The sequence below is a fragment of the Cyprinus carpio genome, chromosome B23 (genome assembly GCF_018340385.1).
Source record: "Cyprinus carpio isolate SPL01 chromosome B23, ASM1834038v1, whole genome shotgun sequence".
NCBI lineage: Eukaryota > Metazoa > Chordata > Actinopteri > Cypriniformes > Cyprinidae > Cyprinus > Cyprinus carpio.
The window spans coordinates 22,872,497-22,888,791 of NC_056619.1; the positions used below are offsets into that span (position 1 = coordinate 22,872,497).

The 16,295-nt window shown below is 32.8% G+C and overlaps 1 protein-coding gene and 1 pseudogene across 2 annotated transcripts in view; both read left to right on the plus strand.

Annotated features, from left to right (window-relative positions):
- LOC109113006 (probable phospholipid-transporting ATPase IIA) overlaps positions 1-13,647 on the plus strand; it is a 54,057-nt gene extending 40,410 nt beyond the window's left edge. Inside the window, exons 26-29 of one of the 2 annotated variants that reach the window (XR_006158299.1) lie at positions 30-87; positions 3,625-3,828; positions 10,286-10,478; positions 13,008-13,647. Coding sequence is in view for 1 of the 2 variants with exons in the window: in XM_042751517.1 (XP_042607451.1) it covers positions 30-87; positions 3,625-3,828; positions 10,286-10,422 (399 nt within the window). In the remaining variant the exon portion in view is untranslated. Of the gene's footprint in view, positions 1-29; positions 88-3,624; positions 3,829-10,285; positions 11,066-13,007 lie in introns of those variants that run through there. The other variant, XM_042751517.1, reaches the window with a different exon arrangement.
- On the plus strand, positions 5,987-6,141 carry LOC122142052 (annotated as a pseudogene).
- Positions 13,648-16,295: the final 2,648 nt, after the last annotated feature.

The window sequence follows — 16,295 nt, forward strand, 5'->3', positions numbered from 1 at the left end:
TGTTATTAATCGTAATTAATTGTTTTCAGGGACGGCCTCTCTCGTTCAAAACCTTCTTAATATGGGTCTTGATCAGTATCTACCAAGGTAAGCGAATGATCTGGATATTTTACCAACTTCACTCAGCGAGTAATAGTGTGTAAACTGAGGAGAGCATCTATGTCTAGTGCTGAACAAAGCGTAAATTGTGATTGTAGCGTCCATTCAGAGGATGTAAAGAAAACAGCAGCACTGTACAAACCCACGCACGTGTTTTCGCTCGCCCGCGCTGAATAGTTTATTTGTGTCTGTGGCTACAATAGCTCAATAACATGAGGAGGTTTTCCACGTTGGCTGTTTGAGCTGTCTTTGTGTGTGAATCTCTCAACGTCGCACCGTTGCTTTTAAAAGGTGATTGTATTTGCATTAGACTGCGCTGGGTATTTTTCGGAAGAGACGTCCTGTATCCTTCATTACTCATCTCTGTCCGTGAGCTGCTTTCACCCAAACGCAGCTTATTCTGCTCTTTGTGTTTCGGGTTCGGTTCCAGGTCTATAGCATGTTTGCATTTGTGCTTTAAATAGAGCGAATTTCATGTATGCATCAATCACGTGTCGAGGGTGTTTGCCTTCGAGCTCAAAGGTCACAATAACACTTCAGGACAGGAAGCTCTCCAAAACAGCTAAATCCATGGAAGTGTTCATCCTCTTCCTGAGCTGGCAGATAGGACAATCTGAGGGAGTTTCTGTGCTCTCATGAAGTGAATACTCCATTCTGAGACAAATGTTTTCTTTCATCTTGACCTTTGTCCTATATCTGCAGCTAAAAATGAATAGACAAAAGTTCTTTATTTAACTTGAAAGAACCAACTTCCCAATCCTTTACTCCAATAATAACCTGCACACATAAATCTAAGATGTATATAGTACATCTCCATTGTACATATTATTTTAGAAATTGCATATTTTAATTTCAGTGTACCTGTTGTGTGTCTAAATATGTACTTCTAAATATGCATGTCAAATGCTTTATCACGATTAATCGAATCCAAAGTAAAAGTTTTTGTTTACATAATATATGTGTGTGTGCTTTTTATATTTATGATGCATATATAAATACACAAAAATACAGTCTATATTATATTATATTATATATAAATATATTTAATACATAAACAACATATTTCTCTTAAATATACATGTATACTGATACGTGCATGTGTGTATTTATATGTACATAATAAATATACACCGTAAACAAATATGTATTACGTAAACAAAAACTTTTATTTTGGATGTGATTAATCATGATTAATTGTTTGATAGCACTAATATTTATTAAATGTGTAAATTTAACCCTGGAGCACAAAACCAGTCTTAAGTGGCTGGGGTATATTTGTAGCAATAGCCAAAAATACATTGTGTGGGTCAAAATTATTATTTTTTCCTTTTATGCCAAAAATCATTAGAATATTAAGTAAAGATCATGTTCCATGAAGATATTTTGCAAATTTCCTACTGTAAATATATCAAAACTCAATTTTTGATTTGTAAAATGCATTGCTAAGAACTTAATTTGGTCAACTTTAAAGGCAATTTTCTCCATATTTTGATTTCTTGGCACTCCCTCAGTTGTATCTCAGTCAAATATTGTCCTATACTAACAAACCATACATCAATGGAAAGCTTATGTATTTAGTACAAAAAAAATTACCCTTATGACTGGTTTTGTGGTCCAGGGTCACAAATATGTATATTTATTTTTTGTTGACCAGGGATTTAGTCTATGTATGTAGTCTAAGCAGTACATATAGATATAGATACATGTATATTTAAATTTTTAGTAATATAGTTTATCATGTATAAGTAGGGCCCAACCCACTAAGGCGCAGGGCGCTATTGATCCCGTAAGAATTTTTTTTTTTTTTTTTTTTTTTTTTTTTGGACTATCCGGGACTTTTTAGAGGTCTTAACATGCTCAAAAACTCTTGAAAATTGGCACACATGTTGGAATCTGCATTCATTAGGACGCCGCAGAGGCTGAGACCCAGACGTGCCACAGGGGCTCTACTAAAAACGTCAGCAGTTTGTTCGCTGTATGAGGCCGATCACATAGATGTGACTATTATGAATGAAAGTTATAGCACCTCCAACTGGCAGCAGTTTTTGCTTGATTTGCTTCAAATTTCAGAATACTGTCAAAACACGGCAGATGCAAAACTGGGAAGGGATTATTGATATCGCTACTATTATAGCCCATGCTTAGAATTCATTTTGACCAAACTGACAAAAGCTCAGGGGAGTGGAGGAAGCGCTTATATAGCCCCACATTTTTCCAACTACCTAAAGTCATTAGCTATGACCATAATCAGAACATATATTTATCTCATCGAGCCAGACAACTTTCTAATCTAAAGTCATTAGCTATGACCATCAGGAAGTCGGCTATTTTGATTTGAATGTGGAATTTTGGAAAAATTGAGTTGCTGAGTGTGTGTTTGGTTGGGTGAGAGAAAGAGATACTTGACCTTTAAAACCCCTTTGAAACTTTATTGTAAGGTGTTACCAAAGTTTTATATATTGTTGTGTGTGTGTTTCACAGTCTTAATGGTTTTGATTAACCCTTTCATTGCTGTAACCCTTAAAACCAGCCTTCCAAAGGGTTACTGTAAATGCATGTGCCCGCTTTGCACCGTTCTCCTGATGCCACCGGGGTGGCGTTTACGCTGATGGCTTGGGCCCTCCCTCACTGCTTGCAGCTATATATTCTAATTTTGATTTTTATAGTATATTTTATTATATATTACATATATTATTGCAAATGTAATAGCTCTTCATCTAAGGATTAATAAAATGTAAGAACAAAGTTTCTTTTGTTTTCTCTCATGAATGCCTTTTGAGAGTACTTTTTATAAATGAATAAATATAAAAATATGTTAATTTGTAAATAATTAAAATATATTTTGTATTAATTTTATTTTTAAAATAAAATACAATTTTATACAAAATAATATTTCTAGTTTTAGTTAAGTGTTTAGTGTAAATTGATCTGCCCACTTGTTTAGTTTTTTTTTTTTTTATGTTAATCTCAAAAACATGTAGTCCCAGAAGTTCTTCTTTATTAAAGCTTTTTTTATATATAAAGTAATACATAAAAAATGGGAGGGGGAAAAATTATGATTATCAAATATGATTGTCTGACGTAATGGTTAGTGATATCAAACAATTAATCGTGATTAATCGCATCCAAAATAAAGGTTTTTGATTACATAATATATGTGTGTGTGTACTGTGTATATTTATTATGTAGATATAAATACACACATGTATGTATGTATATATTTCAGAAAAAAATTATTTTTGTATATTAAATATATTTTTATAGAAATAGAAATATAGACAACACATGTAAACATATGTAAATATTTTTTCTAAATATATACTGTATGTGTGTGTATTTATATATACATATTAAATATACACAGAACACACATATATTATTCAAACAAACTTGTATTTTGTATGTGATTAATCGCGATTAATCGTTTGACAGCACTAGTAATGAAATAGGTTTTATGGCATGACAGCACACTGCTACAGGTCTCTTCATCATCTTTAATATCTGTGTGTTGTGACGTCTCTTCAGGTAGCATCATCATGTACGGGGCTCTGCTGCTGTTCGAGTCAGAGTTTGTGCACATCGTGGCGATTTCGTTCACGTCTCTGATCCTGACGGAGCTGCTGATGGTGGCGCTGACCGTGCAGACGTGGCACTGGCTGATGATCGTAGCTGAACTCCTCAGTCTGGCCTGCTACATCGCATCCCTCGTCTTCTTACACGAGTTCATCGGTGAGTCTGCATTATACACACACGGAAACCATATTCATAAATATCAAAATTTTCTGGTTACAGCTCTTAAATATCTTATGACTAGGCATGGGCCGGTATGAGATTTTGACGGTATGTTAATCTTAAGCAAAAATATCACAATATTGTTGTTACAGCTCTTAAATGTGTTATTTTTAAATGACTGGGTAAAAAAAAATATATATATATATACATTTTTTCCCGCTGGACACAATATATTTTGTTTTTGATCAAGATACAGAATATTAGAAATAGTAGAATTTGTTTATTTCTTTAACAGACTTTATATTTTCACATAAATTACATTTTGTCCAGAACAGAGAGTTGCAATAAGGCAAAAAAATAAATGCCAACTAATAACATAAATCCCAAATCATATTTCGGCTGTCTGCGCACTTTCGGCTTTACGTTATTTTCATCATCAAGAGGACTCGTGGACAGCCGCACACCCTGTGGTACTGCGCATGTGTCGAGCTCATCCATCCGCGCTCATCTAAGGTTGAGTATAATTTTGAAAGCTGTGCAGACACGGCTGTGTGTGAGATGGAAAGGAACGTTGAATGTGAAGTGTACCCGGGCCATAAGTTCGGCCATCCTTCACACACGTGAGGAGGAGGAGGGGTCAGTGTTACTCTACACTGCACTCAGCCCAAGGGATTCCTACTCTTTCAGTCTTTGAGGAGACATGGAAAAAAGTGCATACCGCAGGAATGGTATAATGGAAAATGAAAGTGAAAAAAGTGAAAGTCGTGACATTTGCCAAGTATGGTAACCCATACTCGGAAGTGGTGTTCTGCATTTAACCCTCACAGCAGTGAGAAGTGAATACACCGTGAACACACCCGGAGCAGTGGGCAGCTATATCCAGCAGTGGCGGCTCGTGGGTTGTAAAATAGTGGAGGCACACTAATTGTATTGGTCTGGGATCCCTGCCGATTATTATTATTATTATTATTATTTGCTTAACCGCTTTAAAATTGCTTTTTGGTTGCTTTTAGTCAGAAAACATAAAGAAAAAGACACACATACAACAAGATAATATAATATCACTTACCTGTTCTATCACCTGAAGCAAACATCCATCCCGTCTTAAAAGTCTGTTAATAGAGAGCTGTCTGTTGTGCTGTTTAATTAAGCCGACTGCTGTATTCTATATCCAGCTTTGACGTGTTTTCCCTTTTTTAATTTGTATATAAACTGTTTGAATGACAGCTTGGTAAATCTGTTGGCGATCAAATATTCAATATCGCTGCTCATCATAAGTACTTAGTGCCTTATCAGTGCAGCGCGAGATGTTCAAACAAATATCGCGTAATTTACGTCTCTATGATGATTGGTTGATATCAGAAGGGAGGTTTGCCTCCTCTACGAGGTTTCATCAGCGCTAAAAGTGAACACTCGCTGCTGATTGGCAATTTTTTCGCGATAGAAATGCAGCGCTTTCCAACTTCATTAACATTTTATGGTATTACAACTGTGAAATTACAAACAAAAAATACACATTCTGAGATATGAACTGAAATGAAATTGAACATTAAATAGTCCGCCTCCCATTTTCACCTCAAAACGAGCCACCACTGATATCCAGCGCCCGGGGAGCATCTGGGGGTTCAGTGCCTTGCTCAAGGGCACTTCAGCCAAGGGTACTGAGGGTGGAAGAGAGCGCTGTTCATTAACTCCCTCCCCCACCCCCTTTTATTTGATAATGTGAAATGTGATAAATGTAAACAATTAGAAAAAGATTTGTCTTAAAATAAAATGTGCATTTTTAAATATATTTGAAATCAAATATAGCAATATGCAAAATAATATTATAATAATGATTATTTAAATAATTTAGCAGTTTACTAGTTTTATTGGTAGTAATTGTTTGTAAAATGTAAGAAATGTTAAAAAAAAGTAATGTAATGCTAAATACAAATATTTAATCCCAGAAGTTAATTTTTTTTCTCTATTATGAAGCGTCTTTTTCTTTTTTTTCTTTTTTTTTTTACAGAAGGGTTTGTTCATATATCATTCACCTAAAAAAAAAATAAAACAGGACTTTTATAACCTGGTTTTGTTCAGATTTCTGTTCTAGACATGTATGCAAATTATATAAATAATGTTTCATTTAAACATAATTCAGAAAACTTGTAATAACCTTACCTGGAAGGGGAGACATCATGATCAAGAAGGCAGTTCACCAGGGCGAGGCTCGTCCATTGCACTCCGGCCGCGCTGACCCATGCGAAATGTGGGAATCTTGACTGCATAATTTATGGAAGTGGGGGACTGCGTTCGCGCTCTACCCTGATTTTTCTTAGGAGAAGTCATGGCCTAGTGGTTAGATAGTATGACTCCTAACCCTAAGGTTGTGGGTTCGAGTCTCGGGCCGGCAATACCACGACTGAGGTGTCCTTGAGCAAGACACCGAACCCCCAACTGCTCCCTGGGCACCTGCTCACTGCTCCAGGTGTGTGTTTATGGTGTGTGTGTGTGTTCACTGCTGTGTGTGTGTTCACGGTGTGTGTGTGTGTGTGTGTGTTCACGGTGTGTGTGTGTTCACTGCTGTGTGCACTTTTAACACATTACTGAAATGGTCTTGCGGTGTGATTATTTTTTTTTATCTTGTTCATGTCCTCTTCTTGTCATTTTAGTGGCATTATACATTTCATCTATGCTTTCTGCTCAAGGTTCTTGCTACTGCTTTATATCCTATTATCGTCATTAAATCCTGTTGTTATTGAACGGTCTTGACGTCAGAATTTCAGGCATGCAGGTAAAGAATGTGGCCACATTCCACAAAACCATTCCTGTGTTCCTCAGAGAGAGATCGGTGTGAATCTCTAAAACGTGCGGGACTCGCTGAGTCAGCATTCCAGCGCGGCTGTGGCCGCTTCTGTCCCGTCCGCTGTGTTTGCAGCTGAGAGGGAAATACCACAAGCCTGCTCTCATTTCCTGCTGCGCTGATGCTACTCTGGCCAAGGTCTCTGTGTTTATCAGAGCGCTTCTCCATTTTAATAGTGCACACTTTCTTACAAAGAAAAGCAATCGAGGATTCACATATTTCCATTAGTGTAGTTTTATTTCAGCAGTTTTCATAATAGAACAGCTTCTCTACTAACAAGCTGCTGCTTGTTTTTGTCACATTTGTTTACAGCTGAACAAACTGAGGTGATACTCAAACATGCACGGTGTTAATAAATGAATCAGTAAATTGAATCAGTTCATTTGGATGATTCCTTTGAATGAACTGGTTAAAAAAAAAGTTAATGCATCCCTGCAGACATAACCTTGTGGCTTAGTTTTAATAGTGATATTCAGAATAATATTATAATAATTGGTTATTTAAATTGTTTTAATATAGTTAAATTTGTAGTATTTAGCATAAAATGATCTATTATTGTTTTTTAGCACTTTTTATAAAATAGTGAATATAAAATTGTATTTTTTAAAATAACTTTAAAATAAATAAAATAGAGCAGTGTGCAAAATAATATTATAATTGGTTATTTATTTTATTTAGTTTGTATTATAGAATATAAATTGATCTGCTTAATTGTTTCAGCAGTAAAATTTTGTTTGGGGTTTTTGTTTTTTGTTACACTCAAAAACACTTTTGTTTTTGTTACACACATATTTAGTACCAGAAGTTTATTGAGAGTGCAATTTTTATATATATATATATATATATATATATATATATATATATATATATAATATATATATATATATAAAATAATAAATATTACATTAGAAATGTGAAAACTATTAGAAAACTATTTATTATAAACTCTTTATTTGAATATTTAATCAATTGCTTTAGCACTTTTGTTTTATAAATAATGCATATAAAAATTTACCTTTTTAAATATAAATTAAAATATAGCAAATAAAATGTAAAATAAAATTTTGCGAAATAATATAATAATGGTTATTTAAATATTTTAACAGTTTTCTAGCTTTATTGGTAGTATTTGTTTGTAAAATGTAAGTTGTTTTAGAAAAAAAATGTTTTTTTGGCAGCACTTTATATAAAATGAAAATTTAAAATTTGATTAAAAATATATTTTTGTATTCATTTTAGAATTTTCTAAATATATTTTACTATATTTACATGAGATCCTTAAAAAAAAATCCTTATTCAGCCTAATCCTTATCCAAATAAATAAATAAAAAAAATAATAATAATAGAAGCATCATGGAAATGAATTGGAAGAAAGGTGTGGAGACACTGCATTGAGTCATTTAGTAGATGCTTTTATCAAAAAAGCGTAAATTCCGTTGGTAATGCATCCAACACCGTCAACACAGTCGGTTTCCTTTTGCCCACCAACGTCACTTGGAGAATTGGTTCTTGGATCTGGTGCAGAGAAGATGATGTATCCATGATGGTGGAGATGACTTGTGTCCGTCTCAGGCTCACGTTCACAGCGCGAGAACAAGTGATCTTTCAGTACTGTTGATGAGGCGTCCAGCGGTGTGTGTGGCTTTCCAGCAATCGCACAACACGCTTGATCCCAGTCTGACCTGACTGTGGTCTGGGAGCGTTTCACAAGCGCTGGCTTGGTGTCGTTCCCTACATTTCTGGGAATAAAGGTTGAAAAAAGAGCCAAAGGCTTATTCAGCAGGGTTTTACATTTCGTGTACAAGAATAGAACAAAAGCCTTGATGGGAAACTATTATATGAGTGCGCAACTTAGACATGAAACACGAAACAGACCAGACTTTATCAATATCACCAATGCCACTGGCAAAATCGTCAATGATTATAACAATACGTGTTTTTTGATTTGTTTTAAATGATTTCTGAAGGATCATGTGACACTGAAGACTTGGGTAATGATGCTGAAAATTCAGCAGCGCATCACAGGAATAAATTACATTTTACAATACATTCACATAGAAAACATTTTTAAATTGTGATAATATTTCACTTTTATGTTTTACTGTATTTTTGATCAAATAATTGCAGCTTTGCAGCTTTGATGAACATAACTGAAAATAATTGTACACCTACAAGTATAATTAAATGTATAAATTGCGTTGCTATTTGCACATCTTTATTCTGATGGTCAAATGTCCCTTCCATGTAGGAAGGGAAATATTGTATATTTTATATTTTAAGTCTTAGTAATTTTGTTTTTAATTATTATTAATATTTTTAATATGTCTGTATAGTTTTTATATATATATATATATATATATATATATATATATATATATATACATATATATATATACATATATATAATTGTATTTATTTTATTCGTTTCAGTTGTATTAATTTTATCAACTTGAACTACATACAAATTAGAAATGTTGCTTACCTTTTACAGACTTAAAATAAACGATAAATGAATACATCAGAAATAAATGGCAATCAGAATGGAATCAATGTCTAAATAATAAGTTGCATGAAATAAATCCTGACGTGAAGAAACAACTTAACCTCTGTTTTGAGAATCGTTGGAATCAAGTCATCTATACACGATGCAGAATAGGACATTCAAAAATTACACATAAATTTTTACTCTTAGGAGAAAATCCTCCAAAATGTTCATTTTGTCAGAATTCATTGTCCATTAAACATATCCTTCTAGATTGTATTACATCTGCCCCTGTGAGAAACCCTTTTTTATTCCGTTGATATTTTGGAAAAAATTTTAATCAAGTGAATCCGAACATGGTCCTAAGATTTCTAGAGGAAATGAATTTTAAACATCTTTTCTAGTCTTCCTTTGATTGATTGCACTTTATTCTCGCCATGAATATAGCCTTAGAAGCTGGTATGGCGTTTAAAAGAAAAGAAAAGAAAGAAAGAAAGAAATGAAAGAAGAAAAGAAAAAAGGAAGAAAAAGGAAAAAGAAAAGAAAGAAAGAAAGAAAGAAAGAAAGAAAGAAAGAAAGAAAGAAATGTTGGTTTAGCAACTAGCTGAAATAAGTCAAATAAAATTTTTGTTTAGTTAAGTTAAATAGATTTAGTTTAAGTTCATTATGATAGCCCTGGTCTGAAATACTTGATACCACAATAATTCTTTTTTTTTTTTTTTTTTTTTGCTCACTCCAAATAAATAAATAAATTGGTGAAAATGTATGTCAATTTTACAAATTATATGTTGAGATAAGGATAAGAAATTGTCACAGTTGTGAGATATACAGTCACAAAATGTCAGTTAGTTTTTAAAATAATAATATCTTTAAAAGATTTGATGCCACTAATCTTCCAAACTTATTCAGACTTTTCAAAATACTCCAAACTGTTCCAAATCTTCTAAACATGACTAATCAAAATCTCCTCTCTTAATTCCCGGAAACTGTGTGAAGCAAGCCAATCAGATTAGAGCTTGCCAGATCAAGAAACTCTTGCCAGTTTTGTGTAGAGTATGTGTGAGTAAGTCCAACATGAGCAGATGGAGCCGCACACTAAACAGCATTTTGATTTGTGTCCCTGACAGATGTGTATTTCATCGCCACCCTGTCGTTTGTGTGGAAGGTGACGGCCATCACTCTGGTCAGCTGTCTGCCGCTCTACATCCTCAAATACCTGCGCCGGCGCTTCTCGCCTCCCAGCTACTCCAAACTGACCTCCTGAGCCCTTCACTGCCTCCTCGATCCGCTCAAACAAGCCTAGCACTGCTGGAACGTCAGGTTTGATTCACCCCGATGCTAAAATAACACGTCTGATGTTGCATTTGTTTTGGTCAGTTGGCTAGTTTGTCAGTCTGGTTAGAATGGACGCTTGTGTGATGTGAAGTCCAGACGCAGAGAGCTCTGAATCATGTCATTTCTCTGTGAATCACTCTCCCTGAGGAAGACTAAACACGCTGCTTAGCTCTGGGAATCGTCCATCAGACGACAGGGAGGTTTTTCCATGAGATTTAATAATCTAGTGCTATTACGCGTCTCGATTTCTAGTTGTGCGTTTATATTGTAATGTGAAAAGGAAAAAATTGCACAAAGGGGAAAAGGGAAATTGGAGTTTAACTTATTTTATGGTGTTTTTGGTACCTTTTTATTTCTTTCCAAAACTACTGAATATGCTGATACGTGTGACTTGATCAGGTTAAAAACAGAAGGCATCTGTTCTACGACCAAAAATGATAATAAACATACTAAAATTGGTGACACTTTATAATAAGGCCCCATTAGTTAATGATAGTTAATGCATTAACAGACAATAACCAACATTATTACTATTTGTTAACAATACTTAAATTTTGTAGCTTGTTTTTAATTTTTTATATATATATATATATATATATATATATATATATATATATATATATATATATATATATATATATATATATATATATATACACACACACACACATATAAGAGTAACATTAACAAAGATTAATAAATACTGTGTTAATTTAAACATTTATTAATACTTTTAATATTACTGAAAACAAGAAATGTATATAAATATAAAAGATTCACATACACACATACAGACCTGCCAACCTGTACGCATTTTGCGTAGCGGCTACGCATTTTGACCTCAAAGTACGCTGGTACGATTTGTCACCCTAAACTACGCAAAAATCTAGTTACGCCTCTGTCCACGCGCAGTATTCAAAACAAGCAACAGAAAAAGATGAAGAGTTAAACCAATCATAGCGTCTTTTGTTTGTTTGCATTTAAATAATTCCTGAGTTTTATTTCTCTCCTAGAAGCCTATAGTTTATGGTTTCCGTACAAAGGGGTTCGCGCGCGCCACGTCAGATGCTCTGACAGAAAGGCTGTGTGAGGGTGACAGAGACGCGCTGTTTAATGTGTTTGAGATGTGCTGTTTTCCTTCATGCATAACTTGCATTTCACAGGTATATTCTGCATCTGTAAATGTTAAAAACCAATGGAAATATTTCTAATTTTGCTGTCAGAAGTGCATAAGCTTCTGCTTTAGCGATTCTCCGCTAAATCTCCACAGACTTCATTTAGAACGAGCGCCGCAGCGCGCGCATGCACGCCAATCAGACAGAGCTCAATGAAATAGGAGCGCAATAACTCTTTACTAAAATATACATTTGCTGAAATATTTGTAGTTGGACATTAAATATGACGTAGAATTTTAAACCTATAAGTAAGTGTATTTGTATGATAGCAACTGTAAAGTGTAATGGGGTAATCAAATAGCCTTTTTACTCAATTAGTCTTCTGCTTAAATTTTTTGTTGTTGGTGTTTTTAGATTGCAATGTTACAGTGTAATGTGATTTTAACCCGTTTTTTGCACATAATAGCTATATGCCTACATGCTTACATTCACTTTATTTGTTTAATCCAAATACAAAAATACCGAGATATATAGGCTACCGTATACCGCAGATCAGCCAAAAAATACAGAGATATGAATTTTTGCTCATATCGCCCAGCCCTATACAGAAGTGTACTGAAGTTTTAATTAAAGTGTGCTGTAGTTTTTCTCTTTTTTTTTAATGGCATAAAAAACCCACTAAATAGCAAAAAAATAACTAAACAGTTAAGGTAAACAGTAAAAAACAGTAAACTGTAAACACCCACCCCCCCCACCCCCACGCTGATGGCACACAAAAAAATCTACCAAACTAGATTAAAAACAACATATATATTACCGATTGTTTGATCGATTAAACTAGATTAAATACATATTTTGATTAGATAGATAGATAGATAGATAGATAGATAGATAGATAGATAGATAGATAGATAGATAGATAGATAGATAGATAGATAGATAGAGCTTAAATTATATTAAATACACTTTTTTTTAATACAACTGTTCATTGTTTGTTCATGTCAGCTCAGGTCCAATTATACTTGATACATCATTTGATTTTAATAATATAACAATTAAATGTAATAAGTATTAGTAAATGTTGAAATTAGCATTAAGATTAACAAATGCAGAAGAAATATTTTTAATCATTAGTTCGTGTTAACTGAAGAACTTAACTAATGTTAACAAATGGAAGCTTATTGTAAAGTGTTACCGAATTATTATTATTATTATTATTATTATTATTATTATTATTATTATTATTATGTGTGTGTGTGTGATTGTTGGAAAGGGTGTTCAGATTGTTCTTGTGCTAGTTTAAGTGTGTGATTGATTGGGCACTGAATTTATGAAGTTAACTGGAAGCAATGCATACTAACTAATTCGCATACTAACCCACCTCCGCTGCTCACTGCAGGTTTTTTGAATAAATGGATGCTACAGTGCCATAAAAAACCAGAGCTATTTCCACATCCCGCGTCTGTGTTTGTCCACTCATGCGGTGACCTCTGACGCTCTGAACTCCGTCTGACCATTACGAGCCGTACATACACCTACACTTCTTCAGACTGCTCTCAATCACCGGTTTACAGGGCCAAACCCCATGAGTCCGCACCAAACCTTCTAATCTTCTCCTCGAGGTGTCCTTAAAAGCCGCCGTTTGTCTCTGTAAATGATGCTGAATGTGACGTGCACTTCAAATTGTGTCTGTGTTTTCTGTAACCGTGCCATACTCTCTTTCACCTTCAGACATGTTATTCTGTCCAACTGACACTTCTCTTGCATGGATCAGAGTTTGTACTGATTGTGATGTGGACCTGATCTTCACCTGACTACCTTCTTGTGTTTTTTATGTTTATATGAAAGTTTTTTTTTTTTTGTTTTTTTTTGGTTGGTAATGTAATCTGCAGAATTGTAAATAATAACAAAAAAAATTCTCTTATTTATTGATTTTTCTTATTTGTGTTGGAATTTGCACTCTAATACTTGCAGAACAAAAAAGGGACGAGTGAGTCTCAGGATAAGAGGTGTTTAAAATAAAAATCTTTTCTTAACCAGCTCTTTGCCTGTTTCTTAATACGGTATAATTATATATAGGAGATATATATATATATATATATATATATATATATATATATATTATATATATATATATATATATATATATATATAAAATATACATAACTATATATATGTGTGTGTGTGTGTGTGTTGTGTGTGTGTGTGTGTGGTGTGTGTGTGTGTGTATATATATATATATATATATATATATATATATATATATATATATATATATATATACTATCATTCAGAAGTAAGATATTTAAAAATTTTTAAAATATTTTTGAAAGAAATATCTTCTGCTAACCAAGGCTGCATTTATTTGATTAAAAATACAGTAAAAACAGTAAAATTGTGAAATAATATTACAATTTTAATTAACTAATTTCTATTGGAATACACGTTAAAGTGTAATTTATTCCTGTGACGCAAAGCTGAATAATCAGCATCATTACTCCAGTCTTAAGTGTCACGTGATATTTCTGATATGTCATCAATGTAATGCAATGCAAATCTTTGTGCTGCTTCATATTTTTGTGGAAATGATTTTTGATGAATAGAAAGTTCAAAAGAACATTCATTTGAAATGGAAATATTTATAACATTATAAATGTTTTACTGTCATTTTAATTATATTTATGACAAATAAAAATACTAATTTTTATTGACCTCAAAGTTTAAACAGTAATGTGTATTTGTAATGTATTTATTTATTTTCATTATTGTATTTTATGACAGCTATCCGGATTGCAATACTAGAATTTTTACTATTATTAATAGTATGTGAAACAGCACAACATTATAAAATGTTTCAACCATTATTTATGTACTAATATACTTACAGCAAATATACTGAAATTGTAAAGAGTAGTATGCTATTCCGAACACATCCGCTGTGTTTTATACAGATTTATCACATTTCACCAGAAGGGGGAGTCTTAATAATTACATTCATCACTGCGAGCTATTTAATAAATAAATACATTACAGTAATAAATCAAACAGATTTTTTAAATTTTTTTTTTACAAGCTTTTCACTGAAAAGCTGAAGACGAGGAACCCTTCTCTGTGCTTTTGGCTCAAATGTGAATGGTAATTTTGGTGCTTTTCATGTTGCTCCCTGATGGTGCTGATGAATGAGGTCTCTGGGTGAAGCGTATCATTACTGGTCTCTCATGTGGCACGTTCTGCGGTGTGCCAGACGTTACAGTGCACACGTGACACACAGCTCAGCCAGATTGTCTGTATTATCCAACACGGGACGCCTGTGTGTCCCTGCCAGATCAGACCCAGAGGAAGAGCTGCTGTGAGAGTGAGGAAGAAGACGAGCATGTAAGCAAGGACACATGCAGAAAATGGGACCCTTAATATGAGAGTGAAAATGTGTCGGAGAAATGTCAAAGTTGTATTTCATCCCAAAATAAAAATAAATTAATATTTATGAATATAAGTGAATGAATATGTTATTTTATGTAAACCTGTAATACAATGGGACAATAAATATGGGAGTAAAATTTATATTTCAACCCAAAATCTATTATTATTATTATTATTATTATAATTAAATCTTTAGTATGATATTTTAATACTTTTTTAAAAATTTTGCAATAAAGATAATTAATGTTTTTTATGTATTTCTTTCCTTTTTTTATTGTGATATTAATTTGTAACACATCTAACAAAAAAGTGTATGTCTGTACAAAATGGTTGTTATATCTTAGTATGTATTATATTTAAATACATTTTTTTATTTATTTTAATTTTTGCAATTATTAGCATCTAACAAAGAAATGTATGTCTAGACAAAATGGGTATATATATATATATATATATATATATATATATATATATATATATATATATATATATATATATAATATATATATATATATATATATATAAAATGTATTATATTTATTTGCAATAGTATTGAACTATTTTTTGTTTGTTTTGCATTAGCCGTAGTCTTGAACTATTATTTATTTCTTTTAATTTTATTTTTTATTTATTATTTATGTTTTTTGTGCCATAGTCTTGAACTATTTTAATGTTATTTTTATATATATATATATATATATATATATATATATATATCTATATATATATATATATATATTATATAGCTGCATTAGCCATATTAATGAAACTGTTTTTTTTTTTTTTTTTTTATAAAATATATTTTTTTGCGCCATAGTCTTCAACTATTTTAATGTTCTTTTAATTAATTTATTTTTTGTATTAGCGATAATCTTGAATTATTTATTATTATTATTACTATTAAGGAAAATGTTTGTTAGTAGTAGCTGAGGGGTCAAAAGTGCGAGAGCAGTATTTTACAGTAGCATTGACTACTGAACATGTAGTCAGCACTCAGCACTGTCATGAAAACCTTTGGCCCATGAGACACAGATCCAGACTTGCTCTGTTGTATTCCATTGTGTACATCAAAAGAGGATTTAGACGATGATAAATCACTTAAAGAGATGCATGAGCGGCTCTCACACCCCAGCAGAGCTATTTATACACACCACAGGCTTTTAAAAGCTTCACCTCTGCTGAGAGAGATTTCACTTCTGATTTTGATCATAACCACAGCTCTAGCAACAACAGTAATAAACACACTCATTGTGCTGAATACATTGTG